This window comes from Hyperolius riggenbachi, chromosome 4 (assembly GCF_040937935.1).
Source record: "Hyperolius riggenbachi isolate aHypRig1 chromosome 4, aHypRig1.pri, whole genome shotgun sequence".
Lineage (NCBI taxonomy): Eukaryota > Metazoa > Chordata > Amphibia > Anura > Hyperoliidae > Hyperolius > Hyperolius riggenbachi.
Window position 1 is genome coordinate 163,637,974 of NC_090649.1, and position 27,785 is coordinate 163,665,758.

General features: G+C 41.4%; 1 protein-coding gene across 1 annotated transcript in view; it reads left to right on the top strand.

Annotated features, from left to right (window-relative positions):
- The window catches only part of RSRC1 (arginine and serine rich coiled-coil 1), a 370,688-nt gene that overhangs the window by 110,140 nt on the left and 232,763 nt on the right, over positions 1-27,785 (top strand). Inside the window, exon 5 of the mRNA XM_068279276.1 lies at positions 22,763-22,799. Within this exon, the coding sequence (XP_068135377.1) occupies positions 22,763-22,799 (37 nt within the window). The remainder of the gene's footprint in view (positions 1-22,762; positions 22,800-27,785) is intronic.

Sequence of the window (27,785 nt, forward strand, 5' to 3'; positions counted from 1 at the left end):
TTGTTGATTTTAATAATTGTCTGTATATATTAATTATTTATATTGCGTGAATAAACAACTTTCTCCAAGTCATTCACTGTCCGCTACCCTGCTTATCAGCACACACAGAACTGATCCCGGGTCTCTGAAGATACGCTACTGTTTGTTTGTTGTTGGCTAGACAGAATACCGTGTGTTTACCGTTTTATTCGCAGGACTAGTCAGTTAGTGGGCTCCACGGTCCCATGGTAACCGCGGTGGTGGCAGTTTACTCTGAACCAGTGGGTGAAGTTGTAATCACCCGTGTCTCACAGGCTCCCTTCTGTGTTGTCTGCGGCTAATTCTTAGCGGTTCCTGCGCATTGACTGCGACCAGAGTTCGCACGATCTGTGCGCTGGCACCGTTTAGAAGGCTAAGTGCGGTCAGCCACTAGGGCTCCTGTGACAAAGAGGATAAAGGTAATTCAGGCAGTTAGCAACAGGATCAGATGGGCTAAAGTACATAGACGTTAAGCGAAAGGGAAGTCAGAAGAGAGCCAGAGTCATACACAAGATATCAAGCAATATATCAATAACGACGATAATCCTAGTCTGTGTGAAATCCCCGGTTTCCTCCCGGATCAAAGCACACCGGATCTATCTAAGGGTCTGAGTGCTAACACGTAGCATTCGCAACAGCAGACAAAAGAAGGACTGAATCCTCCGGGCTTAATACCCCGAGGAGACCTCGCAGCACGGCCCCCCGCGTCCGGCCAATCAGCGGCGGCGGGCGCATGGCGTGACGTCAGCTGAGCCGCCTCCTTGCCGCATAAAGTTCGTGACGGTGCGCACGTGTCCCAACAACCCTGTGGGCAGCTGACAAACCCGTCCTCGGCGTGCCAGACGCCGGAGGATGGGTGACATACTGGTCAGCCAAATGGAGGCAGCTGTGGAGGACGCCAGGCTACCCGCAGCTGCTTCCTCCATGTTCCCCTCAGACATACTGGGCAGCAGAATGGAGGCAGCTGCGGAGGACGCTAGACTACCCGCAGCTGCTTCCTCCATATTCCTTACACTCAGTTTATGAAAATACAGAATCCAGGTACCCAAAATTGCTATGATCCCATCGACTCTGACTCCTTAGTCTAATACCTACCTGGGCTGTGGAGTTGGTACAAAAATCATCAGACTTCGACTCTGACTCCTCAGTTTATAAAACCACCGACTCCAGGTACCCAAAAATTGTTCTGGCCTTGACTCTGACTCCACAGCCCTGTTATCTGCAAATAATTATTATCCATTTTTATGCAATTTGTACACTGCATTTCCTCTAACATGGTATAGAACTTAAAAACAAACTTTTCAATGCCTGTGTGGTAGCTCTTGCCAAATAAACCTTAACCATTAGAGTAAGTGTAATGGAAACCGTTAAGCTTAATATTGACCTTACCTTTGCTTAGTGTTAACAAGCTAAGGCCCCTACCTCACATACACTTGCATTTCTATGGTGAAGTAAGTGACGTATGATCCGGTGTTAGTTGTGGAGCAGAAATGCAGACATCAAACCAACAAATGCTGATTCGGATACTACCTTTAACTTCCCTGGCGGTATGATTAGTTCCAGATTTTAGGGTCTAAAAGCGTTGCAATTTTTTTTGCATGCTTTTAGACCTTTATACCGGTAAAAAAAAATCATGCTGCTAGAGAGCCTGCAGCAGCCCCTGCAGTTATTCACCTCCCTGGGATTCATCACTGTAACCCTGTAGTGAGATCCAGAGCCTCTGAGGACAGGAAGTAGAATGGCTGCCGGCATCTGGATTCTAAGGGAGGTGAGTAAAAATTCCGGCTGCGCATAAGGCTCTGCATAAGCCTCCCGGCAGCTACTCAAATCAGGCTGGGGATTACCGCTCCTGGGTTCTTTTTTTCCGCCCCGAGCCTGACTTGGGGATAACACCAGGGAGGTTAATGACTGACTGTACAAGGTTTATTGCTAGCTTTCGAAACGTTACGTTTCTTCTTCAAGTACTATACAGAACTGGATCAGAACCATTTGTTGGTTTGATGTCTGCATTTTTATGTTTCTATGTGATTCTTCCCAATTTGGTTGTGATTCACATTCATTATAATGAAAGCAAAGTGCAATGAGTTTGCAGGAATTTGTTGACAACTATGCTTTGAGATTCCTCATTGAATCGCAATGCATGGATGGAAACATCAGACAGTGCAGTCTATTTGTGTTAGGCACCAAGTTTTTCCAGAACTATATTCATTCATTCATTCATTCCAAAAAAAAAGACTTGCTTTGTCTTTACAGGTCAAATGTTGGCCTTTTAAAAGCTCCTGCTGTTTTTGCTTTGATGACGCATGTCTCGGACTTCAACACTTTCTCCACCTTCATGTAAACCCTATAGCAAGTGGGATATTGGCATTGCCAATATTTTTTTCTTTTTGTACAATTCTGTTTGCCCATCTGTCTTACTGATCCTCTGCTTCCAATAGGTTAAGCCACAGACCCAGGATAAATATGTAGATGAAGTTCTGTGGCTAAGATTTGACCACATTATGGTTGTTTCAGTTGTGTGACTTAAAAAGTACATAAACAAAAAAGATCAGCAGGACAGCCAGGCAACTTTCATTGTTTATTGGCAGATCTACGGGAAGAATAGAGCGCTCTATGGTGTAGTAGTTTTTGGACAGATTAAAAATACAGGTTCTACTTACAAGAAGCAGAGGTTAAAATCACATATCACTGTCATAGTAGACCATCCAATCAGCCGAACCTCTTCCACAACCCCGTCTGTGGCCAGCAGCGCAGTGTTTCCGGTGGCATGGACTCGTGCATGGATGTTGGGTTGGTGGGTCCTACTCCTAGTGTGCCTCCAGCGTCATGACGCGTTTCGGTGCCCTGCGCCTTCGTCAGATCAGTTCATTGTTTAAAATGGAATAAATACAGCAGCCTCCATATCCATCTCACTATAGGCCCACTGCAAACTCAGTATTAACAAAATAGAACTTTTAATCTTTCCACCTTTCGGTACATTTTACCTGCCTACTAAAAACAATGACCCCAGAATAATTACTTGGGAGTAACTTCTAATTCATCACATTAATTCAAACCTCAAATTAACAAGTTATCCCTATCCTGTTCCTGTTATCTCATCTCACTGATCTTTTTCTCCAAACTTTGCGGTATTTGAGTAACGAGAGAATTTCTACTCTGCTAATGCGCAATACTATAGCAATGCTTGCAGTACTTGATTGTTAATAGCGTAACTGACTGTACACTGCTGGTGGTAGTAATAATAATACTGTGCGTTGTTACCGTTGCTTTGTGCATTATTACAACTGCTTTTTGCATCAACCTCCATTTCTGTGACGGTTTAGGCCAACTCTCCTCCAGTGAAGTAGTGTAGGGAGATGATAAATGCTTTGTCATTATTAGTGATGAGAAGAGATGATCAGAGATGCTAGTCATTTCAAGCTGATGTAGAATTGAGTACATTTTCATGCAAATGTTTTCAGCTTGAAAAAGAACAATTCAGATAAGGCCAAGGTGAGATTTGACTGGTCTATGGTCAAACTGCATAAGTTTGCATTCAAAAGTTGCCTAATTGTGCATCAGCCTAGAATTGTTCGCACCTCATGACCTAATTAAAAAAGAAAAGGTGTAAAAGCCTTCCTCCACCGACTCCACCTCAGTTCTGTTGTGTTTCCCACGTGACACTTGTCTCTGTCAATCATACTCACTAGATTTAGTTGTTATCATGGCATTTTATATTAAGAACTTCATGTAGTGTAAATGTAAAATACCCAGGTCCTTATTGAATTCACTTTTTGTCAGGGCCGGCGCTACCATAGAAGCAAAGGGGGCAACTGCCCCGGGGTCCCGACCTCTGCTGAGGCCCCCGCAGTGCCGACCCTGCTATATTCTGCCTGCTCCATGGCTCGCACTTCTCCCCGGGGCCCTGCAAGTAAAATATCAGCCATAATTACCTCTTAGTCCCGGCGGGTGAGCGGACGGGCATCGACTGCACTCAGAGACATGCTGTCTCCCTCCCACTCTATGACCCGGTGCGTCATGTGTAAACACGCGCCGGGTCATAGAATGGGAGGGAGACAGCGTGTCTCAGAGTGCAGCCGCTGCCCGTCCGCTCACCCGCTGGGACTAAGAGGTAATGGCTGCTTTTATGCTTGCAGTGCCCCGGGGAGCACAGGGGTAATGGCGGCGGGGGGGGGGGGGGGGGGGGTGTCAACGGTACAGTTTGACCCAGGGCCAGATGGCCTTTTAAACCTGCCCTGCTTTTTGTTTTAAGTCTTTTTCCCTAGGAGATAACTTTAATCTTCTGTTTCAAATTACTTTTTAACATTCTGTAATTAGATAAGTACCAGAAGGCATGTGAAAAAGTACTGCTAAAATTATTCTGAGTACTCTTTTTGCTTGCTGGTGGTTGAAAAGGCATTTTACAAAAGTGAATTGAATAAGGGCCCCAGTCTTTCAGGGTAAGCAGTTATAAAAATGGCAGAAAGCTTTTCATTAATACACCCCCATATATTTTATCAATGCTTTTCAAGTACTTTGCCATATAGCCCTGTGTGCAAGTATGTTTAGCTGCTGCCAGCTGCAGTATTTGTCAGTTTAAAGCATTTAGTTAACAAAGTTTTAACAATACCATTGTACAGAAATGTATGCAGTCTGGCTATACTTTTCCTGGAAGTGTTACTGGCATATGGGAAGCAAGAGATATCTCACACCTCTTGTAACTGAATCCTAATCTTATTTCCTATTTCCTGTTTTATTTACTACTCACTGCAGAACTTACTGTCAGGCTTTTTCCTGAGTTAACGTGGACATGTACCTTAGGGTGTTGCCCAGTCAATGAATTGGATATATTAAATTTATTGTTGCTGAAAGTGTACCTGTAGGGAGAGAAATCCTAATACCTTTTAATTTGGTTAGGCTGAAATATAATTGTCTATTATTATTTTTTAGAAATTGTTTTGTTACTGTAGCAGTACAGTAGCCACATACAGCATACTTTGTCCATTAGGAAAAACCTGCATTCTCCCGTTCAATTAAAAATGTTTTTTTTCCTTTTATGCTTTCAATCGTTGCTTTACTTTTCCTTGTGCATCAGTCAGATGAATAGGCCTAAAGGAAACATACGAATGAGATGCAAGCAGGAATGGAAATTCAGTATTTTGCTTACTCTTCTCTCCAAAAATACTATTTTGAGGGGAAAATACTAACAATAAATCAAAAGCATTATAGTGGAGGAAAAAAAACACCCATACCTACTTTTGAAATTCATTTTTAAAAAAATATTTTTTATTTATCTGAATTTGTATTTGCTGCTAAAGATCCTCTTTGGTCAGTTGGGGTGCTTTTTACAGCCGGGAGTGCTTGGCAAAAACCATTTTTCAGAAAAGGGGTACTTGCTATAATAATTTGAGAAACATTTGGCTATACTAATGGAAACCCTTGGAAGAAAATTTTAATGAAGTTGCGCAAATAAAAACAATAGAAAAATGGATGAGGATTTAGGATCTGATTGACTCTAAATTTACGCCAGGGATACCGGTAATAGATACATTTAAGTATAAACAGGTATGTGGGTTTTCATTAAATTATTTTTTGATCATTATTTTGAGTGTGCGAATAAGTAGGGGGTTTGCAGACAACTCCCATATTCACCCGTGGGGTAACTGTATAGTTGCCCTCTTACCTGGGGGGGGGGGGGGTAACAAACCCTATATAAGCTCCTTACAGTTAACTCCATCTTGTGTTGAAATCCTCAACGCTTTGTGGCAATGTCTATTCATTTTATATAAAAAAATTCAAAACTTTTTAAAAAGACAATTGATTTTGTAGCTCTATTGATTGGAAATCTCCACCATGTCCAACTAGGCAGTTGTCAAAATTTGAAGTCAAAATGTTCGGCGATGGAAAGAGCAAAATGAAAAAAATATTTTTATATTTTTTCCTAAATGTAACAAAGTGGGCAACGTGAACTGAACTTTCATCAATTAATGTCTGTATTAGAGCAACAACAGTTTCTCTCTCTCTCTGTCATGATGGGGTCTGAAATTCACACTGTAGGTACATTCCCACTATGAGACAGCATTTAAAAAAAAAATCAGGAAATCACATTGTATGATTTTTAAAAAATGTATTTATTTTGCACTGCTGCACATAAGTATTTGAACACAGAAGCCTGTGTTTGCAATTACAGAGGTCAAATGTTTCCTGTAGTTCTTGACCAGGTTTGCACAAACTGCAACAGGGATTTTGGCTCACTCTTCCACACAGATCTCTTCTAGATCCATCAGGTTTTGGGGCTGTCATTGAGCAACGCAGTGTTTCAGCTCCCTCCAACTATTTTCTATTGGATTTAGGTCTGGAGACTGGCTAGACCACTCCAGAACCTTGATATGCTTCTTATGGAGCCACTCCTTGGTTATCCTGGCTGTCTGCTTCGGGGCATTGTCAAGCATCACGCCAGACCTATTACAAGTGATGGACAGTCTCTGTGTGGAAACTGGGATCTTATACCAGTTTATACTATTCTTCCCCATATACAGTGGGTTGCAAAAGTATTTGGCCCCCTTGAAGTTTTCCACATTTTGTCACATTACTGCCACAAACATGCATCAATTTTATTGGAATTCCACGTGAAAGACCAATACAAAGGGGTGTACACGTGAGAAGTGGAATGAAAATCATACATGATTCCAAACATTTTTTTACAAATAAATAACTGCAAAGTGGGGTGTGCGTAATTATTCGGCCCCCTGAGTCAATCCTTTGCAGAACCACCTTTTGCTGCAATTACAGCTGCCAATCTTTTAGGGTATGTCTCTACCAGCTTTGCACATATAGAAACTGAAATCCTGGCCCATTCGTCTTTGCAAAACAGCTCCAGCTCAGTCAGATTAGATGGACAGCGTTTGTGAACAGCAGTTTTCAGATCTTGCCACAGATTCTCGATTGGATTTAGATCTGGACTTTGACTGGGCCATTCTAACACATAGATATGTTTTGCTTTAAACCATTCCATTGTTGCCCTGGCTTTATGTTTAGGGTCATTGTCCTGCTGGAAGGTGAACCTCTGCCCCAGTCTCAAGTCTTTTGCAGGCTCCAAGAGGTTTTCTTCCAAGTTTGCCCAGTATTTGGCTCCATCCATCTTCCCATCAACTCTGACCAGCTTCCCTGTCCCTGCTAAAGAGATGCACCCCCCGAGCATGATGCTGCCACCACCATATTTGACAGTGGGGATGGTGTGTTCAGAGTGATGTGCAGTGTTATTTTTCTGCCACACATAGCGTTTTGCATTTTGGCCAAAAAGTTCCATTTTGGTCTCATCTGACCAGAGCACCTTCTTCCACATGGTTGCTGTGTCCCCCACATGGCTTGTGGCAAACTGCAAACGGGACTTCTTATGCTTTCTGTTTACAATGCCTTTCTTCTTGCCACTCTTCCATAAAGGACAACTTTGTACAGTGCATGACTAATAGTTGTCCTATGGACAGAGTCTCCCACATGAGCTGTAGATCTCTGCAGCTCGTCCAGAGTCACCATGGGCCACTTGACTGCATTTCTGATCAGCGCTCTCCTTGTTCAGCCTGTGAGTTTAGGTGGATGGCCTTGTCTTGGTAGGTGTACAGTTGTGCCATACTCCTTCCATTTCTGAATGATCACTTGAACAGTGCTCCGTGGGATGTTCAAGGCTTTAGAAATCTTTTTGTAGCCTAAGCCTGCTTTAAATTTCTCAATAACTTGATCCCTGACCTGTCTTGTGTGTTATTTGGACTTCACGGTGTTGTTGCTCCCAATATTCTTTTAGACAACCTCTGAGGGTCCTCACAGAGCAGCTGTATTTGTACTGACATTAGATTACACACAGGTGCACTCTATTTAGTCATCAGCACTCATCAGGCAATGTCTATAGGCAACTGACTGCACTCAGATCAAAGGGGGCCGAATAATTATGCACACACCACTTTGCAGTTATTTATTTGTAAAAAATGTTTGGAATCATGTATGATTTTCGTTCCACTTCTCATGTGTACACCACTTTGTGTTGGTCTTTCATGTGGAATTCCAATAAAATTGATAAATGTTTGTGGCAGTAATTTGACAAAATGTGGAAAACTTCAAGGGGGCCGAATACTTTTGCAACCCACTGTATATTGGAGTCCTATTCAGACACATTCCCACCTAAAGGATTCTTCCAGTAACGAGGGGGAGATGATTGGGATATTTTCAGTCCACACATACAATTGTGATCTACCCAACTGGCAATTCAATATAGGTTCAGCTTCATGTCTGAGGTGAATGGTTTATCTATTAATTAAGCACCTAGGAGACTGTATGATCAAACAAAAACTTTGCGTTCCTCTGTTGAAATACCCAGAGTGGAAATAATAATTGATCTATTTGTCAAGAGCCAAATAACTCCTGAAGAAGTGGAGTATTCTTGACGAAATGCGTTGAGCGAAGTGCTATATAATATAGTATTATCATTAAACAGGAGTGCTGGGATTATGCTCAATATATATTTTATTGCTATTGTATATTAAAAAGATATAATCTTGCACTTTTCAAGTATACATGCACCCCCTCTTCCACACAAGAGCACACTAGTTCCTCAAAAAACGTATAAAAAAAAATCTATAAAAAAAATGTTAAATGGGAGGGGGGGGGGGGGGGAATTCAATATGTCTATACACTCAATAAGATCATAAAAATGGATCATGAAATTATTAATATTTGGAGAAATATCCTTAATGAATCGTCCTGTCTATGGAGTGACAGTTATTCCTTATGCGAATCTTCTAATGTACCAGCTGTATACAGTACAACAAATCACTAGCCTCCAATGCGCCCCATTTTTTCCTCCTGGATACAAAATATTACTTCCTTTATCCACAAAACGTTGCATAGAAATCAAGCCGCGGCGAATGGAGTAAGTGGAGCGCATGGAAGTAGATTGAATTGCCGGCTGACATGCAGATGCGGGAGGAGGAAGTTAGGTCTCCCTGACCCACTGCTGAACTGGAAGTTAACCGCCGGCGCACGCCTGGAGCCGCTTACCAGAGGAATCACCATCGCTATTAGTGACAGACGAGCTGGTTGTAAGCTTAAGGTGACCCGCAGGCTATATTTCATCTGGCAGGTGAGAATACTTTTAGCCTTATACAGCAAAGGGCAGATGTTAGTCTGCAGCAATATGAACTGTCACTAAGTCTTTTTCAGTACTGGGCAATTTAGAGAGACAGCATGTTCCAACTTCAGGCTTGGCTTATATGGTGCTGCGGAGCATTGGAGGCTAGTGATTTGTTGTACTGTATACAGCTAGTACATTAGAAGATTTGCATAAGGAATAACTGTCACTCCATAGACAGGATGAGTAGAGTCATGACGGATATTTCTCCAAACATTAATCATTACATTATCCATTTTTATGATCTTATTGAGTGTATAGACATATAGAATAAGATTTTCCCTCCTTTTCACTTTTTTTATAGATTTTTTGGTACTTATCCGTTAGCCGGGCGCATCCGGCAGGTGGCGCTAATTACTATTCCCCCTCCAGGCCGACATGGATAGTAGGGAAAGATGTAACTCTGGTGGAGTTTTGTCGCCACCTGCCGGATGCGCCCGGCTAACGGATAAGTACCGATTTTTTTAATACGATTTTTGAGGAACTAGTGTGCTCTGGTGTGAAAGAGGGGGTGCATGTATGCTTGAAACGTGCAAGATTATTTTATCTTTTTAATATACAATAGAAATAAAAGATATATTGAAAATAATCCCAGCACTCCTATTTAATGATTTATATTTGATTGTTTCTTAGAGGAGGGACATAGGGGATATCCCACCAGAATAGGAAGCAGCGGGAAGAAGTATTCAGAATATTGCAATTTGGCCAATCTAGGCATGACAATCGACCCTTGAACTTAGATCATTTGTAACGGTGGTCGATTGATAATTATACAATAAATCTATTCTTGGCAGGGCCCTTTGTTTGTTATCTTGTAATATGGTATTCTGTCTGATAACTGTATGAAGTGTATATACCTCTAATCTTTTAGACAAGGATTGTATTGAACTGGACAGGCTGATAAGCTGTAATAGTTTATTAATATTTCATGGTGCATGTTATATGTGATAAGCAATTAATTGGAACTGTGGGATCTATTGCTTTTAAAACGTGTATTGTTTATATATTTTAAAGGTGAAATAAAGGATGTTTTTTTATACACTGAACAATGACATGTGACTATCCCTTTATTTGATACAATATTTGTCTCTATTAAATAAACTCCCATAGACTCCTCCAACCGTTATTGGGTCTTGCTGGGTATGGTAGGTAGGAAAGCACAGTCATGTCACATAAGCCTGGAATTAATAAGTTACTACAGTATTTCTCAAACCTGTCCTAGGGGCTCCCCAACACTGCATGTTTTGCTGGCAACCTCACCTCTGCACAGGTGGATTAATTACTTTTACAAGACTTTGTTTTTTTCTACCTACATGAGTTACTAGCTGAAATGTCCTTATTTCATTATTACTATTGTTGGGATGTTCAGAAAAATATAGGTGGTTCTGAGTTAAAAATAAAGAAAGAAAAACTGGAGTTGCACCTGATAAGTGATAATATCATGTTTGGCATTTTTTGTGTGTTTTTCCTATGTGTGTATCTCGCTATGCATTTGTGTATCTATTCAGTAACATTTGTGCGCTTTAGTGTGTGTAATTATCTGCTCCATAACGGAGTACCTTGCATTAAGGTCATCTGTAATATGTCTGTGATATTGGATTCATATGTCATAAGAGCTATTTTAAGATTCATTCATTTTAAGTGCTTTCATTGCATCTGTTGTAGTTTTTTTTTCCTCTTGAGTTTGAAATGAATCCTGTAGCCGACATGCCAGTAGATGTACATGAAAGTGTTGCAGGCCCCCTGCTCATTGCTTCTGTGTTATCGAACAGGGTTGACCACAACACTCACTGCTGGTCAGCCTCACGTTACACTTCTGCCTGTGCTGCCTCTACTACAAACTCAACAACCCATGTCACTTTTTTTTTCAGCGTTATTACATTAAATCAAGTGGATTTTGATTGATAACCTAATATTCAACTAATGCAAAGCATCAATCATAGCTTCTATATTAATTATTTAATATTGCAGTCTAATTCAAAAATCAATGTGCACTATGAGCGGAAGGGAAGCTCGCTGTTCCCCAAAGACTTAAGACAGGGAATGATTAAAAAAGAGAGCGAGAAAGAGAGACTTGCTGTACTCCTGTGTGTTTTCTCGATACAAATCTTTATTCATTTGCCAATAATCTCTTCCCATTTTCCACTTCAGCACTGTGTTATCAGTTCTGAGGCCTGTAATTGAATTAGGGTTGCTTTCAGCCGAGAGGCAAATTTGTACAAATATTGATAAAGTCATGACAGGGACAGCTCTGCGCACAGACCACTAAATAACATCCAGACACCATGACAAGAAGTTATCAAGCAGTGATAGACAGCCTTTCCTTCTCTCCAGTAAATTAGCTTCATTAAGGAGGTTGCGCTTAAATGTCTCCTGTAGATGCTCCGGACTTCATTTCTGTCTAGATAATGGACATCTCCACTCCTTTCTCTTGTTTCTGTTTTTAACAGACTCTTGTCAGCAGTTCAGGAATGGTTAAACCCTTTACAATAATGACCTGCTGACATCTATTCTTGACCTGAAATACACTGTTTTCTTCCTCCTGGTTTTAGACACTGGTGTCAAGAGACAAATGAGTTTCTGCTTTTAAGATGACTTAATTGATATAGTAGATGAGGTTATTCCCATTCCAACATTGTGGGTCTACAGTATATTTTTGTGTACTTGCTATGTTATTGGGTCTACAGTATATTTTTGTGTACTTGCTATGTTATTTAAAATATTGTGGGTTTTTTTCTTATTGATTTTCAACAAATCCTACTTTTTGTTTTAGAAGCCCAAACTAAACTAAAGTCAACTGCACAAATCGCATCTAAAAGGGCAGTCCACTCCAAATAGATATTTCAAATATCTAGAAGATTGCTGGCTGGAGGAATAAATCACTAGCTGTCATTCTATATCTCCTGGGAACCTTTAAGCTCTATTTTAGCCTCCCATTTGTATAATGCTTATGTTCAGTTGCTTGCATTAATTAGCAATGCACAGTGGTTAGTGCATTGCACATCTGTATGCTTTGCAGTATGTATATTGAAAGAAGTAGGGTGGCTCTTGCAGCTTCTTTTCCTATTGAGAGCTGTGGTGGTGCAGCAACAAGTCTGTGTATGAGTGGGCCGCGCTGTACAGGTTTTTGCGGGTTTGCGCTTGTGTAGTACAATGGAGCAGCTCATGCATAGAGAAAAAAGCCATGCAGCAGCATTCGTTCATGGAGGGGAGCACGGGCACCAGCAATCGTTTACATTACTGCCGACAATTGTTTAAAACAGCGCTGTGGAGTGGATACGAACTCCTCAGTTTATGAAACCTGTGACTTCAGGCACGGAAATTGCTCCGACTCCTCGACACCGACTGCACAGCCCTGGTTTAGAAGGTCCCAGTACAGGAGGGGTTTAGGAAGATTGTAGCAGCATCTAGACCATCCAGAGGCTTCTGCTTACTGAGGTAAGTATTTAACCTTTTTTTTATTACATGTGCCCTTTAAAGAGAATCTGTACTGTCCGATTTGTACAATAAAAAACATGCCAATCGAGTCACTGTGATCTCCTGTGTCCCTCCTGTGTCCCTCTTTGCCGTGTTCGCCGCTCCCCGCTGCAATCCTGGCTTTTAATTGCCAGTTTTAGACTGTGTTTACAAACAAAAAACATGGCCGCTAGCCAGGAAGTGATGCTTGTGTATATATAATTATATCATGTTACAGTTTACTTCAAGTTTTTATTGCATTGTGAATTATCTGCACTCCAGTCCGGGATTAGCATGTGACGGGCAGCAGCTCCTTCCCCCCTCAGCCTCACAAACTCAGAAAACTGTCTGCGAGGGACAAACAAAGCGCACACACACAGAGCCTGCAGGGGGTGTGGAGGGGGGCATGCATAACTTTTCCCTATCACAGCAGAGGCAGCACATTCCTCTCTGGGCCGACAAAGCTTGGCAAAGAAAAGAAGATTAGAGACAGTGCAACTAGAAATGGCTGCAGTAAGCCAGAGCACATTAGAACAGGCATAGGAACTTATAGGATAGAAGAAATAAGGCTGAACAGTTTGTTACAGAGTCTCTTTAAACATTGCTTTAATTGTAATGGGATAACATTATTGGTTTTAACCTATTCTACATGCCAAGAGATGTAATTCTGTCCACCTGGTTTATCTTGTTTTTTTAGCTTACGTTGTCATCTGCTGGCACTCAATTCCAGAAAGCTGGACTGTTAAAGGGAAGGTTCAGGGTGGCTCTTAAAAAAATAAAAATGCCCATCCACTTACCTGGGGCTTCCTCCAGCCGTGGGCAGCCAGGACGTGCCCTCGGCGCCGCTCCGCAGGCTCCCGGTCCTCCGGGCTGTACTGCGCAGGCGCAGAACTACTGCGCCTGCGCAGTACAGCCCGGAGGACGTCCGATGACGTCAGCGCGCCCCCGTGAGGCGCATTTTGAAACGCAGAAGAGCCCGACCTGGCAGCCGGCCTGGCCAGGTCGGGTCGGCCACCGGAGGGGACCGGGAGCCTGCGGAGCGGCGCCGAGGGCACGTCCTGGCTGCCCACGGCTGGAGGAAGCCCCAGGTAAGTGGAAGGGCATTTTTATTTTTTTAAGAGCCACTCTGAACCTTCCCTTTAAGGCACTGCGAATTTGATTGAGCTGAGGAAGTGGGTGTCACTTGCGTAACTCATTGACTTTTCATGCTTGAATAAATCTTTTTTTCCCAGTAATACTGGCCTTTTCTTCAGTAGAGGTAAGACCAGCATTGCCTCTATTTTAAAACTGCACCAGGTGCCTCCAAGACAGTGTTGTCAGTTTTATTCCTCAATTGTGAGGAAGTCGTTTTTTTTTTGAATTTTCACCTAAAGAACCTCAAGGGAGCGCAACCAACCAGTTCCTGTAAAGAGATCTAGAAAACCAAGCGGGGACAGTCATTACCCTGCTGGTTCTAGCAGGGTTTACAAGTTTTTGCAACCTACATTTGTGAGTATAAGCTTTTAGCATCTCATTTAAACGCCTTATGACCTACAGTATCGCAGCATTGGGTTCGTGGTCTGTCATATATTTTAAGATATTCCTGGTAATACTGGAATTAGGATCTCTCACTTAGTATTAAAGGACCACTGTTGCGGAAATCTTAAAATGTTTATATATGTATACACACACACACACCTACACACACACACGCACACACACACACACACCTACACACACACACCTACACACACCTACACACACACACACACGCACACACACACACACCTACACACACACGCACGCACACACATACAAATAAGAAGTACCGTATTTTTCAGACTTTTAAGACGCTCCTGACCATAAGATGCACCTAGGTGTAGAGGACAAAAACCAGGGAAAAATATATACTAAATCTGGTGCATACATGGTGGAGGGGTATTTTGTGGATTATGCCGCCTTGTACCCCTTGTGTCTCCCTGTGTCCTCCTCTGTTTCCCTTGTGTCCCCATATGTCTGCCTCTGTCCTCCTTATGTCCTCCTCTATGCCCCTTTGTGTCTCCCTTGTGTCCTACTCTTTGCCCCTTTGTGTCCCCCTGGTTCCTCAGTTTGTCCCCATGTGTCCTCCTCTGCATGGGCACCGTACAGGGAGTCCCCGACATTGCGGCGGGTAGGAGGTTTGTATTGGCAGGCATTCACTAATCAGGAACTCCATGCATTTGGACTATAATACACAATGACTTTCTTTCCCCGTTTTTGGGGGAGAAAAAGTGAGTCTTATAGTCCAAAAATACAGTATTTTTATTCCAGAAAATGAGACATAAATTTATTTTCTCCTAAGTTACTGTCATTTACAGTTAGTAGTACAAATTTGACATAACCAACAGGTTTTGGGCTAGTGCATCTCTCCATAGGGGATTCTCAGCATGGCCTTTATTCTTTATGAAGACACTCGCTGAAAAATATTTATACAAAGATGCTGGCCAACTTCCCTGCTCACTGTACACTTTTTTGGCAGTTGGATGCAGCAACTGCCATTCACCAAGTGCTTTTGAATATAAAGATATCCATGAGAATCCCCCATGAGGAGTTGGGCTAGTCCAAAACCTGTTGGTTCTGTCAGATTTATACTACTTAATGTAAGTGACAGCAGCATAGGAGACAAGTAATGTATGGCTCAATTTACTCTGGGATAAATGCACTTCTTATCTGTATATATTTACATATATTTTACATTTTACTCATTGCATAATTGTGTTCCTTTCATATAGTTTATAGGTCATTCCTCAAGCCAAATACTTTTTTTTGTTCTGTTTTAATACTCTAATTCCCTATAAACTAAACAAGCCTCACCCACAGCTCCTTTTGTGCCTTGGCAGTGTAGCAAAGGGCTAATGGGAGCTCAGTCTGGGCAGGAGGAGGTTACTAGCCATTGTTTTCAGAGGCAGAAGGGAGGAGAGAGGAGAAGAGGGGACTGAACTTACACACACGCAAGCTGATAGCATCTCCAGCCCTCAGCCTGTGACAATGTGACAAACAGAACATGGCTGCCCTCATTGTATTACAGGAATAAATAATCATAAACTTTTGAAGCTGTTTGCAGCTAGATACGCTGTGTAAACTATCTAAACTTTAGATAAGATATATAGACAAGTTACTTGTTATAGTTAGTTTTTCATCTCGGATCCGCTTTAACACTTTCCTGATGCTTAATGTCAACCCACCCTTAATCACTAGACCTAATTATCCTTATCTGTGTTTAACACATAATGCTCATTGATGCTCACCCTTTGATGTGTTCAGTGTGTAATAGTTGAGTATGCACTGAACCAAGATTACCACTCCATGATTTCACATTGGTAAAATATTTTAGTCATGTTACAACTTAACTCAGGTGCCAAAATCAGGTGCTCCCTCCTGATACATTGGTGCAGCGGTTTAACTATATCTTAGGTAAAGACCAATTTCTAGCTCCAGAACACCAGTAACATTTTAACTATATTATATGCAAATACCTATGCCAAAATCTAGCGACCACCACCAATTACACTAATGTATAGCAGTTTTAGAAACATACATTATTTATCTGGCTTTTATGTTTAACTGGATACATATACAAGTCAGCATAGCAGAACTCTGCAAACTGAGTTCTGAGTATTTATTTGAACAATGTAATACTTGAGTATAATAGTTTAACTATTGCTATACATGGAAATGCCAACATCTAGATGAAACACAGACCTTTAAAACAGCAGTGCTTGTGGTGATCCTTACCATGTCCTGTATGTCACGCATTAGGTAATTGTTGATCCAGCGCTGAAATGTATTCTTATGAAGCTAAATAAAAAAAGTGATTAAAAATCATGGCACGTTGTGAATGGATATGCTGAGGATTTGTGAAAATAAACTACTTCAAAACTTTAGACATAAACCATTTACATTATACATGCAGTTCAGATTGCTCGTACTGCTTTATATAGTAAAGGATCACACAAGATCCCCTCCACCCAGGCGGTCGCTTCTTCAACCGCATGCGCTCTGACCACCGTTACAGAGCTATTTCCACCAAGACCTCTAGACACAGGAACTCCTTTTTCCCCTAAGCAGTGCGCCTTCTGAACTCGTGCACTGCATACAGCAAAGCTAAATAGCAGGACTGTCACCCAGGCCTGGTGCGGTTCTTCATTCCATGTTCTTTTGCACCTAGGCCTTACTAACTCATTAGCAGGACTAGTGGCTACACACCTATCCTATCTGTCGTCACTGCATAGCGTACTTGCACTACATGTTTTCAATGCCTATATCTGTTTTCAATGTTTTCTGTTTTGTGTATTGCACCACTATGTTTTAATGTTGTTCTTGCACTATGCTCTATACCGATGTGTACCACAAACAATTCCGAGTGTGGCAACCGCTGCACTTGGCGAATAAATATGATTCTGATTCTGATTCTGATGTATAATCTGAAATGTGGCACTTAACCACGTCTTTAGAATCAAAATTGATCATACCTAATTACATACCTATCTTACATTGCAAGTTCTGGTGGCTGTATAGGTGGCAGTATATCTACGCCCTGCAGGTCTCCCATCTAAAGTCCTAGGGGCATAGATACTCCTCTTCTGCTTTCTATGCACAACACGCAGGTCCTCATAGCTGGCCATTAGAATGGTGAATGGGAACATACGTTCTCAAAGCCAATGAAAGTGCATGATTTATGAATGATCTCTGCTGTAACAAACAGCAGAGATTATTCATTGAAAGTCTGTAAAAAAATAAAACAAACACCCACCTTTCACCTTCTTTTTTGCATAGAATGCTGTGATTCAACTTCGAATACAGGAAGGTGCCATCTAGTGGACAAATTTCATAGTGCACTACAAAAAACCCATAAATAAAAATCCCAATAACCCCTTTCTGTCCCACCCTTGCCCCCATAGTTACCAAAATGAAAAACTTGCAAAACAAAAAAGCCAAAGTGATGGTATTCAAAAGAGAATGCATAAATTGTTACCTTAGGGCAGGCATGGGCAAACTTGGCCCTCCAGCTGTTGAGGAACTACAAGTCATTGCAGGAGTCTGACCGCCACAGTCATGACTCATAAAGGCAAATGCATTGTGGGATTTGTTGTTCCTTAACAGCTAGAGGGCCAAGTTTGTCCATGCTTGCCTTAGGGACTTGGCTTTTTATATATGTATGCTGTAAGGGTGTATTATTGTTATTTTTGCAAAGTAGGAATTTTATTTATCTATTCCACAACCAGTTAACACCAGTTCAGCACTGCGCTCCTAAATCAACTTCCAATGCAATGGGTATAGATTAAAAATACAGTGATTAAAACTCCAGTGTACTAAAACCAAAATGAATAAAAAACAGCTGCCCTTAGGGTAAATCTCACTCATAATAGTACTACTGTAAAATAGACGTGAACTAGTCCTGTTAAATGGCGGTAACCGTTAATTCACAAAAAAGTTAACATAGTAGTCCACTCAAAAGAGAAGAATTTCAGCTGCACTTGTAGTCATATAAAAGCGTGTATTCCTTCTTTGTAAAGCCAAACAGTAAATTTTGACCACCGCTGCAAACAATCTACATGTCACTCCCACCACCAACACCCAGTGGAGAGCGACTCACCGAGTCAGTTGGACCACCTATGACAATGGTCTTATGCGCTTGTGGGGCATTCACAGGCTCTCCTCGCCCATATCCTCAGCTCCACTCCAGTCGCAGTTACCACAGTACCATAGGCAGCTCCTGCGCGGATCTCCGCCTCTCCTCGCCCCTCTCAGTCTTCTGTCACTGAGAGGGACAGGGAGAGCCGGCGATCAGCGCTGATTGAGTGTACTGGAGGCAGAGCTACAGCCCAAAACTCTGCCTCCCCGGGCAGCAAAACCACAACCAGCAAAGTCGTGGATTGTTGCCCCGGAGTTAGGGGTGATTAATTGAGTTTTCAGCCACGGGGATGCAGTGTTTCTGGTGCTGCAATCATGCTTATGAGGTTTTTAAAATTAAAACATGATTTTAGGGAGGCTTCAGAGTCTCTTTAACCACTTTACCCCCGCGCGTACGTATTTCTCCGCCCCTTTTTCCATCCTTTAAAAACCAGGGACGGAGAAACACGTACTTTCCGCGTTCCCGACACTGCCCGCGCTCCCGCTCGTAAACACGCCGCCCGCCGCTAGTAAACACGCCGCCGCCCGCTCGCCCAGAGATCAATGAACGGGAAAATCCATTCCCGTTCGTTGATCTAAGCCCCGCAATGATCAGCTGCTCTCCTATGGGCAGCGCGATCATTGTGAGAAAAAACTCACGTGTCCAGCCTCCTTATTCTTCCTCCAAGCTCCGGAAGGAAGCTTGGAGGTCGCATTAAAACAAAAAGTTACTGTGGCCATCTTGTGGCCAAATAGTAAGCTACACCCTACACATTTTTCACATACAAATAAATGACTTTTACACATAAAATTAACTCCTTACCTCCCACACTCCCCATTTTTTTTTTTTTTGCAATTAAAAAAAAATTAAAAAATTTACAATTAAAAAAAATACATAAATAGTTACCTTAGGGACTGAACTTTTTAAATATTTATGTCAAGAGGGTATAACACTGTTACTTTATAAACTATGGGCTTGTAATTAGGGATGGACGCAAAACTGAAAAAAATGCACCTTTATTTCCAAATAAAATATTGGCGCCAAACATTGTGATAGGGACATAATTTAAATGGTTTTATAACCGGGACAAAAGGGCAAATACGTTTCATGGGTTTTAATTACAGTAGCATGCATTATTTAAAAACTATAATGGCCGAAAACTGAAAAATAATTATTTTTTTCCCCACATTTTTCCTATTTTCCCATTAAAACACATTTAGAAAAAAATAATTCTTGGCATAATGTCCCACCTAAAGAAAGCCTAATTGGTGACGAAAAAAACAAGATATAGTTCATTTCATTGTGATAAGTAATAATAAAGTTATAGAGGAATGAATGGAAGGAGCGCTGAAAGGTGAAAATTGCTCTGGTGCTCAGGGGGTAAAACCCCTCAGTGGTGAAGTGGTTAATTATGTGTGTTTTCTGTGGACACTTTGGTTTCATCCCACATATCAAAACACATCGAAAGGTTTATTGGTTTCCCTCCAGATTGGCCATACACTATGAAAAGGAATTAGATTAGAGCGGAAATGTTTGCATGCATCCAGGGATACTTGAGATATTACCCACAAAAGACACCACTTGGCTGGCACCCTTTTTCTTAAAGTACCCCCCGTACTTGCTTTAATAACCTTATGATACATCCGGACTAGGTGGCAGAAAACTACATAAAAGTGGCAGAATTTGTCAATTGTCTTTTATTTCCATGCTGGAATTGTTGAGGTTTACTTGTAATTCTTTAAAGGAGACTGAACATTTGACTCAATTCTTACTTGGGCCAGCGAGGAAACCAATAAAGAGACTAATATGGCAGCTGCCATTTTTGTTCATATAAAAAAAATGCAAGCAAAAAAAGTACTCAAAATAAGCTATCCCAATTTCATTAATTGGTTGACATACTTCACATTACGTTTTCCACTTGGAAGGTGCTAAAACATTTTATAACTACAATGTAAAACATCTCCTGAAAGCTCAGGAGAAACCTTTATTGAATCAGTGTCCTGGGGTCCTATCCCTTCTCTGAAACGCTTAAGGGCCCATTTCCAATAGTTTAATGTGATTGCATCGCATCCAGCCGCAGGTGTCTTCAGGTTGTCTTCTGGGAAGTCCAGATGTGGCTGTCTTTGGGGAATCTGATGCATGCTGCGGTAATCTGCAGCATGCCATCCATAATTTCCCCGGGTCGCATCACAATTGAAAATTCACAAGCAATAGAAGCTACTCTATTGAGAGCAATTGGCTTTAGTTTTGATGCAATGCGAATTCATGGCTAGTGCAAACAGGCCCTTACTCCACTGGCTGCAAGCTAGCTACAGGTGTGACTTAAAGTACAGAAGACAAAAAGGATAGAGATACTCGCTATAGGTTTCCTTGCAGGCTCCATTGATTTGAACCACACATCTTTATGGGGTTTGTTCTTATGTTTCTTGCAAAGAAAGAAGTCATTTTCTTTTGTTCAAAGGAGCACTGCGACTTGGTAATTCCTGCCTAATATTAAAGCATATCTGAACTCATGTGCCATGAGGTAAATATGGGTACAATATAGTAAGCTGGCTCTTCTGAAGGTTAAACAGAAGCAATTTAATTTTGTCTGGGTGAGCGAACACTGCTGGTAACAAGAGAGCTGAAATTTTTAAATGTCCATTATTATTTTTTTTGTTGGTAGCCAAATGAAACCCATAGTATGTCGCTCTGAAATGACTGCCATGCAGGCTTTGGAAATAAAATGTAACCCTTTTAAATTGAAATTAGGAATACGATACTGCAGGGATGTTCTGTATACTATTGCTACTATGCATACACTTAATCTTCTCATAAATTTATTTTCAGTTATGATTTGCTTAAACTGGTTCATGAAACATAATTTTAATGTTAAGAGCTGCTTTGCTGCCAGAAATTGCTTTGCCATTGTCTTGTACTTTATAGGCCATTTTTCATGAAAGTGATTCTGTATAAGGAAAAAACGAATCTGCAACTCTGTGTTGTGACCTTCCTGAGGTCCTTGAAGCTGAACGGACTTCCAGGTCTGGCTGTTCCCAATTGCATAGGCTGCTGGTATCAAAGCAAAACCACAACTGTAGTTAGTGGAAGAGCAGGCTCTGTGTAATTAAGCTCTTTGTTTATATATAACAAAAAGTTTCCCTTGCTTCTCTTTGGGCTGTTTCACACAAAAATTGCCAAAAAAAAATCACAATTGCAATCGCTATACAGGTTCACCTGCAGTGTGAAACAGCCAATTCTGCTTATTTTGTTTACATTACAGGTGACATTTCCATAACGCTCATCTGAGTCAGATTTAAACTTTATAGCCTATACAAGTCCCATGTTGGCTTTCATTAACCAATGAGCTGTACAATTTAGTTTTTGGTTAATTTTTTGGCAAACACATTTTTGCAACACGTTTTGTGATATTAAACAATTTAGATGCAAACTTAGAATGTACACTATAGGCCTGATTTAATAATACAGTCATTTACACTGGTAAGTCCAAGCCGGAATCAGCCTAAGGCCTGGAACCCACTAGGAATCTCTGCAGCGCTTTAAAATCACCACAGCGGTGTGTGCAGCGATTCCTAGTGCAATTGCGCTCGCAATTCCATGACACTTACAAGCGATGTACAGTAAACTGTACAGCGATTCCGATTAGTAATTTTTGTCGTCACTGAACGTTATTATATTTTTCAGGTGTCCGGCTTCCATCCGTAACCCCACCCCCTAAGGGAAGAGGTCACAAGTGTTTCTCTAGGACCAATCAGAGAGGCACCTGTGACTTTTTCCTTTAGGGGACGGGACTACCGACGGAAGCAGGAAATCCAGAAAACCTGGTGAGTATTATAAAGTTTATTTAAATTGTAATCACTCGACCACCCAAAGCACTGCAAATTGCCTTTGAAAAGCAATTTTGCATCGCTTATATACTTAGCAAATGCACTAAAAATGCTACATGTCCTGCCATTGCGATCCCTAATCGCAATTGCACTAGTGGGTTCCCCACCACACACTTTTATTGGCAAAGCTTTATTTGGGAATTACTGGTGATTGTTGGCAATCCCAAAACGCTGCCAGAATTGCCCTAGTGGGTCCCAGCCCCAACTGGGAAAAGGCCATAGATGGTTAGATCTCCAAATCAAGAACATAGAGACTATTACACATCTGTCCACTGGTAGTCACCTGGTACTGCTCCACACTCACTATTTTTTTTCTATTTTCAATAATCTGAAGATTTTCTTTCTTATTGCTGTCAAAAAATGAGTCATTGAAATATTATAACACATTAAATGCAGCAGGCAACAGAAACATAGTGTGTGTAATTATTTGATAGGAAACTACCTTGGCGGTCTTTAATTCCTTCTTGCTTTATAGAACTTATACTCATAATGATAATAAGATAGAACTGGTCAATATTTAAACATCAGTGAGCTAGACAGCAAATTATATAAATTGCATTGGACAAGGATTTAGCAACTATTTAGAACTTTTGTTCTTCTCTGTTACAGGGTCTCTGTAAACATCAAAGCTGGATTAGAACATCTGGTAAGTTCTGCATTTCTCTTGAACATTTTCATCATCTTTGATATCTGCATTCCAAATGAACACTTTTCAATGAGCTTTGAATACCTTGAATTGAGAAAGTCAACCATTTCCCAAAGGGTCTGCTTACCATTATTATGTGAAGGTACTTACGCTTTCATTTAGTTTATCATCTCAAGGGAATATCAATTTTTTTAATTTACTTTTTTTTATTTTGATGTGAAGATGAAATGGAAAATGCAGCACATTCACTGGATTGATGATTGTTTTAATTATCAGCAGAACAATATTTGGCTGTAATTTTTATTTTTTTTGGCCATTACTGGATCTGAAAAAAAATGTTGTTTACGATTTAATAATTTAATGTGATTTTATGGATCATATTTATTCATTTGTATACTTTTTTGCCAATATTTTTTTTATTTTTAGTTTAGTTTTTACTAGTATGGATAAAGGTTAGAACATTTTAAAACTCTGTATTGCAATATTTGTCCTCACTAGAGAGATTTTCCTTCTGTTCCTATAGATATATAGGACCTACAGAGAGGTATAATTGTGAAAACTGGTAGTATCACTGACAGGAAGCAGTACACAATTTGTATGGAGTTGTTACTCTTTTTCCACTACAAAATGTTTTTTTTTTTTTTTTTTTTATTGCGGTCTCCTCCACTTTTGGAAAGAAATTCCTACCTCCTGTATGGGGGGAAAGTGAAGTAAATTCTCTCAGATGGGGCACAGAACAGCAAGTCAAACCTGCCCTTACCACAATTATCCAATACCTAACTTTTCCCCTGGACTTGTCCACTTAACTAGCATATACATTTAGGAATATACCTGTGTGTTGAGCGCTGCTGTGTTCAGTGTATGTAAATTAAAAGACTGAATATTTCCCATAGTACTTCTGGACTCCTTTTTCACAAGGTAAGTTTCAGCAGTCAGGAACAGTTCAGACCCTTGGAAACATGGCATGCATGTGCAGCCTTATAGAATACTTGTAGTGGAAAAAAAGTGCATCTGGGGGTTCTTGCCTTGGGAGTGGGAAGCATCTGGATACTAATGAGGCTTCCCTCATCGTCCTTCCCATCCCCAATCCAGCACTGGCTTCCCCGAAAGTCTGATGACAAGGGCTTGTCGGCGGCACGTGCAGCCGCAGTAACCGCTTCTAATGCTGAGACCCTGAACAGTGTGCACCTCTCGCAGGTGCAGTAGCTGCTTGCCGCTCAGGCGCCAGTTGATATAGCTGAGCCCAATCGGGCTGCTTTACTACGCAGGCCTGAGCCGTCTGCACCTGTACTGTAGAGCTGACCTGATTGTCTTTTGCTATTTGCGCTGGAACCCGGGTGGCAAGCAACTACTGCACCTCTTTCGGATCCAGCAGTAGACAGTGGGATGTGGGGGATGGGTGAAAAAACAAGGGGTGGGGGGTGAGCGCACTCAGGTTGTCATTCAATAAAATTGGCCAGACGGCCGAGGAATATTCTCACTTAGATCTGTGGCTGACTGTCCCATATGGGGTGGCCAGCAGAAATGCTTTGTCCCACTTGGACCGGGGACCAAGTCTTAGATTTAATGAGCCCACAAGGTTTAGCTAGCACTAGGCTTGCTAGTATATGTAGCCGGCATCTTCCAAACGCAACCGATCCCCCGATCCAGTCACTTAATACATTACCCAGCCTCTATCCAGCGATCGTCGCAGCCTCCCCGCACAGCTCTGCTCTTCTCTATGGGGAGGATCGTACATGACCTCACTGACGTCATGCACAGACCCAATCCTCCCCATAGAGAGACCGGAGCTGCGCCGAACGCTGGAGCCAGGCAATGTATTAAGTGGCTGGATAGGGAAGGAGGGGGGGGGGGGCTACCTATACTAGCTAGCCTAGTTGCTAGATAGCCTAGTAAGCTTGTGGGGTCATTAAATCTATTACATTCTTACTGGGAGACTCGTGATTGTAGTGAGCGGTATGCCCGACACAGTGTCGGGCATACCGCTCAGAAGGTTAAACAATACCGGTTGCCTGTCAGCCCTGCTGATCTATTTGGCTGCAGTAGTACTTGAATCACACCAGTAACAAGCATGCAGCTAATTTTCTCCGATCTGACAATGATGTCAGAAACACCTGCAATATGCTTGTTCAGGGTCTAAAGCTAAAAGTATTAGAGGCAGAGGATCAGCAGCAGTGCCAGGCAACTGGTGTTGTTTAAAAGGAAATAAATATGGCAGCCTCCATATCCCTCTCGATACAATTGTCCTATAAAAACCCAGACAGGGTTTATAGGACAACTGAAGTGAGAGGTATACATGTTTCTATATTTAATTTTAAGCAATACCAGTTGCCTGGCAATCCTATTGATCCTCTGCCTCTAATACTTTTAGCCATATACCCTAAACAAGCATGCAATAGATCAGGTGTTTCTGATGTTATTGTCAGATCTGAAAAGGTTAGCTGAATGCTTGTTTCTGGTGTTATTCAGACACTACTGCAGCCAAATAGATCAACAGAAATTGAAAAGCACAGGTCCTCTTCCATCAGATTTGTGGAAGAAGGGAATGTTTCATATTCTCCCCCAGGCTCAGAAGAGTACTAGGAAGGGGAGCAGGATGATTCATCCACCAGATTGAATTTTCTGGTGGAAGAAATGAATGATCTGATCAAAGCAGTCAGAGACACTTAAGAAATTGAGGCAGAAAAAGAAAACAAGCTTCCATTACGTGATAATTTGTATATGGACATGCAGGAATCGCAAAGGTTTTTCTTGTACATAAGTCTTTTAGACAGGTCTTTTTTCAGGTAATGAAGGCAGCCAGCCATAAAATCCTGTTTTCTGCAAACCTTAAGATATATTTCATTTTCTCTGTGGAGGGTAGTTACCGGGAGAAAGTTCCTAAGTTCCTGAATAACATGAGTTATTCCTATCTGCTCTAAAAGATTAAGCACAGTGTGATAATCCTTAGGGAAAAAATGTCTTCTTTCCAATCTATGAAAATCCTAAAAAATACCTGAAGTTTTAGCTTGCATCCACTTCTAGGGAGCACAGAAAGGGTTAAGCCTCAGTCTTACCCATAGATGCAGAGCCGCAGCACTCTGATTCACAGCTGTGGATAAAAGCTAACGGGACACCATGATGTAGCTAAGCAAACACAGAGCACGGTGATGTGCATTTCTACAGCAGCTAAATGTGGAATAAAGACTTTAAATTGTGTGCTGTGCAGGAGCTCAGTTCTGCTTTAATGACCCACTTAACAAATAAAAATAGATATGTTTCTCAAATATTCCTGGGAAGCAGGAGCCGCCCTGTTCAGACTGACAGCAGCCACCACATGTGTGGCCAAAGCTTTGGCTAGACCAGTTAAAGTCCCATCTGGAAAAGGGAACTTATTTAGAGAACTCTGTAATCTATAACAGTACTCATTAAAATTGTAGCCTATCTGGCTATAAAATGTACAGCCAGAAGAACCATACTGCTCAATGAGGCTCACAGAATGTTATGGTTGAAAGTATGAAAAGGAAGCATAGCTTCCATGAACTGTTTATGGGTTGTAACCTTTACAGGGGATTTACCAGTTCATGAAGTGAACTCCGCTTAACCTTTGCTGCAAGGCCGGTGCAGGAGCCGGGAGACTTAGACCCACAGACAATGAGGGAAAAAATGGAGAGAGTTCCGCACAATGTCCATTGCAAAATAGAAACCTTTATTTATTGTACGTAAAAATCCTAACACCATCCTTACACTTTAATCATAGTTATGACACATGTACAAAAGAAAACCCCCACCTCTAATTGGCCATTTAGGCACACCCCACGGAGGGTGGGGGGAGCTTAAAAGAGGGGGAGTACCCATGATAATTAAAACTACAAATAAGTATATGAAAAAGGGAAGAAATAAACATAAATATGCATAACAGTGCAGAAAATGCCACAGTAAATCAAAAAGTACAAACGAAAATTAAATATTGGTAATCACAAAATGCTACAAAACAATGTTAAGCCTAAAAGGAAAAGGGGCGAAGTCTAAATATGGAGGCATAAATGCATACGTTTGTATCCAAATTCCGATTTTTCATCCGTGCACACAATAAACCTATGACATAAATGTGGGATCACTAGCATCCCTCAACCAAAAGGAAAGAAAAAAAACCATCATAGAGACTCCAAAAGCCAGTCAGATGACACAACTCGGGTCCCACCTGGTATTAAGTCCGCAAGGCATGCTTGTCCCCAATTGAAAAATCCAGTAGGCCTCCCTGGTCAATAAGGACTTATAGACATCTCCTTTAGACATTTCCACCTCTAATGGGCCGGTTTCCAGTTGGCCTCCTGGGTCAGTAAGACATCTCCACCCTTAATAGGCTTGGATTTACCAGTACCCTGGAGAGAAACACAAAGTAGAAGAAGAGATTGTTAGGCACAAAGCAAAGTCTAAGTAGCTCTTTAAATGGCAAGTCGAAAATAAGAACAGGACCAAACAGGTCAGTCAGGTAAGAAAGGGAAAGGCGAAGTGGTGGAAAAAAAAATGAAAAGGTCCTCCTTTTAACCAACTGAAAGCCAACTCAAAATTGTATTAATTGTGCTGCGGCAGTAGTTGGAGGCTAAAGAACTGTTTCACCTAGTTGAAACAGATAGTTATGTGTTCTCTTTAGGGATAACTATGGGGGAGTACAGGATATAACGCTTCTTATTGCCCCCAAGAGGTTAATTGTATCAAAGCTTCCAACAGATCAGGAGGCAGAAATACCCTTTCATGTATTCAGAATATGGTCAGGCAAAAAGCAGTTAAATTTCTGTTAAAATTAGAGGAACGTTTTTTACTCCAGCATATTCATAGTGAGTAAGCAATCAGGTAAATTCTAATATTAAACTTAACCTTTTCCGCTCGTATGTCCCGCATAGCGGGACATACAGAAAAACCCGATGCGCTCGTATGTCCCGCCATGCGGGACATCCCTGCAGCGGCGGTTTGCAGCGCATTGGGAACGCAGCAAACCGCCGA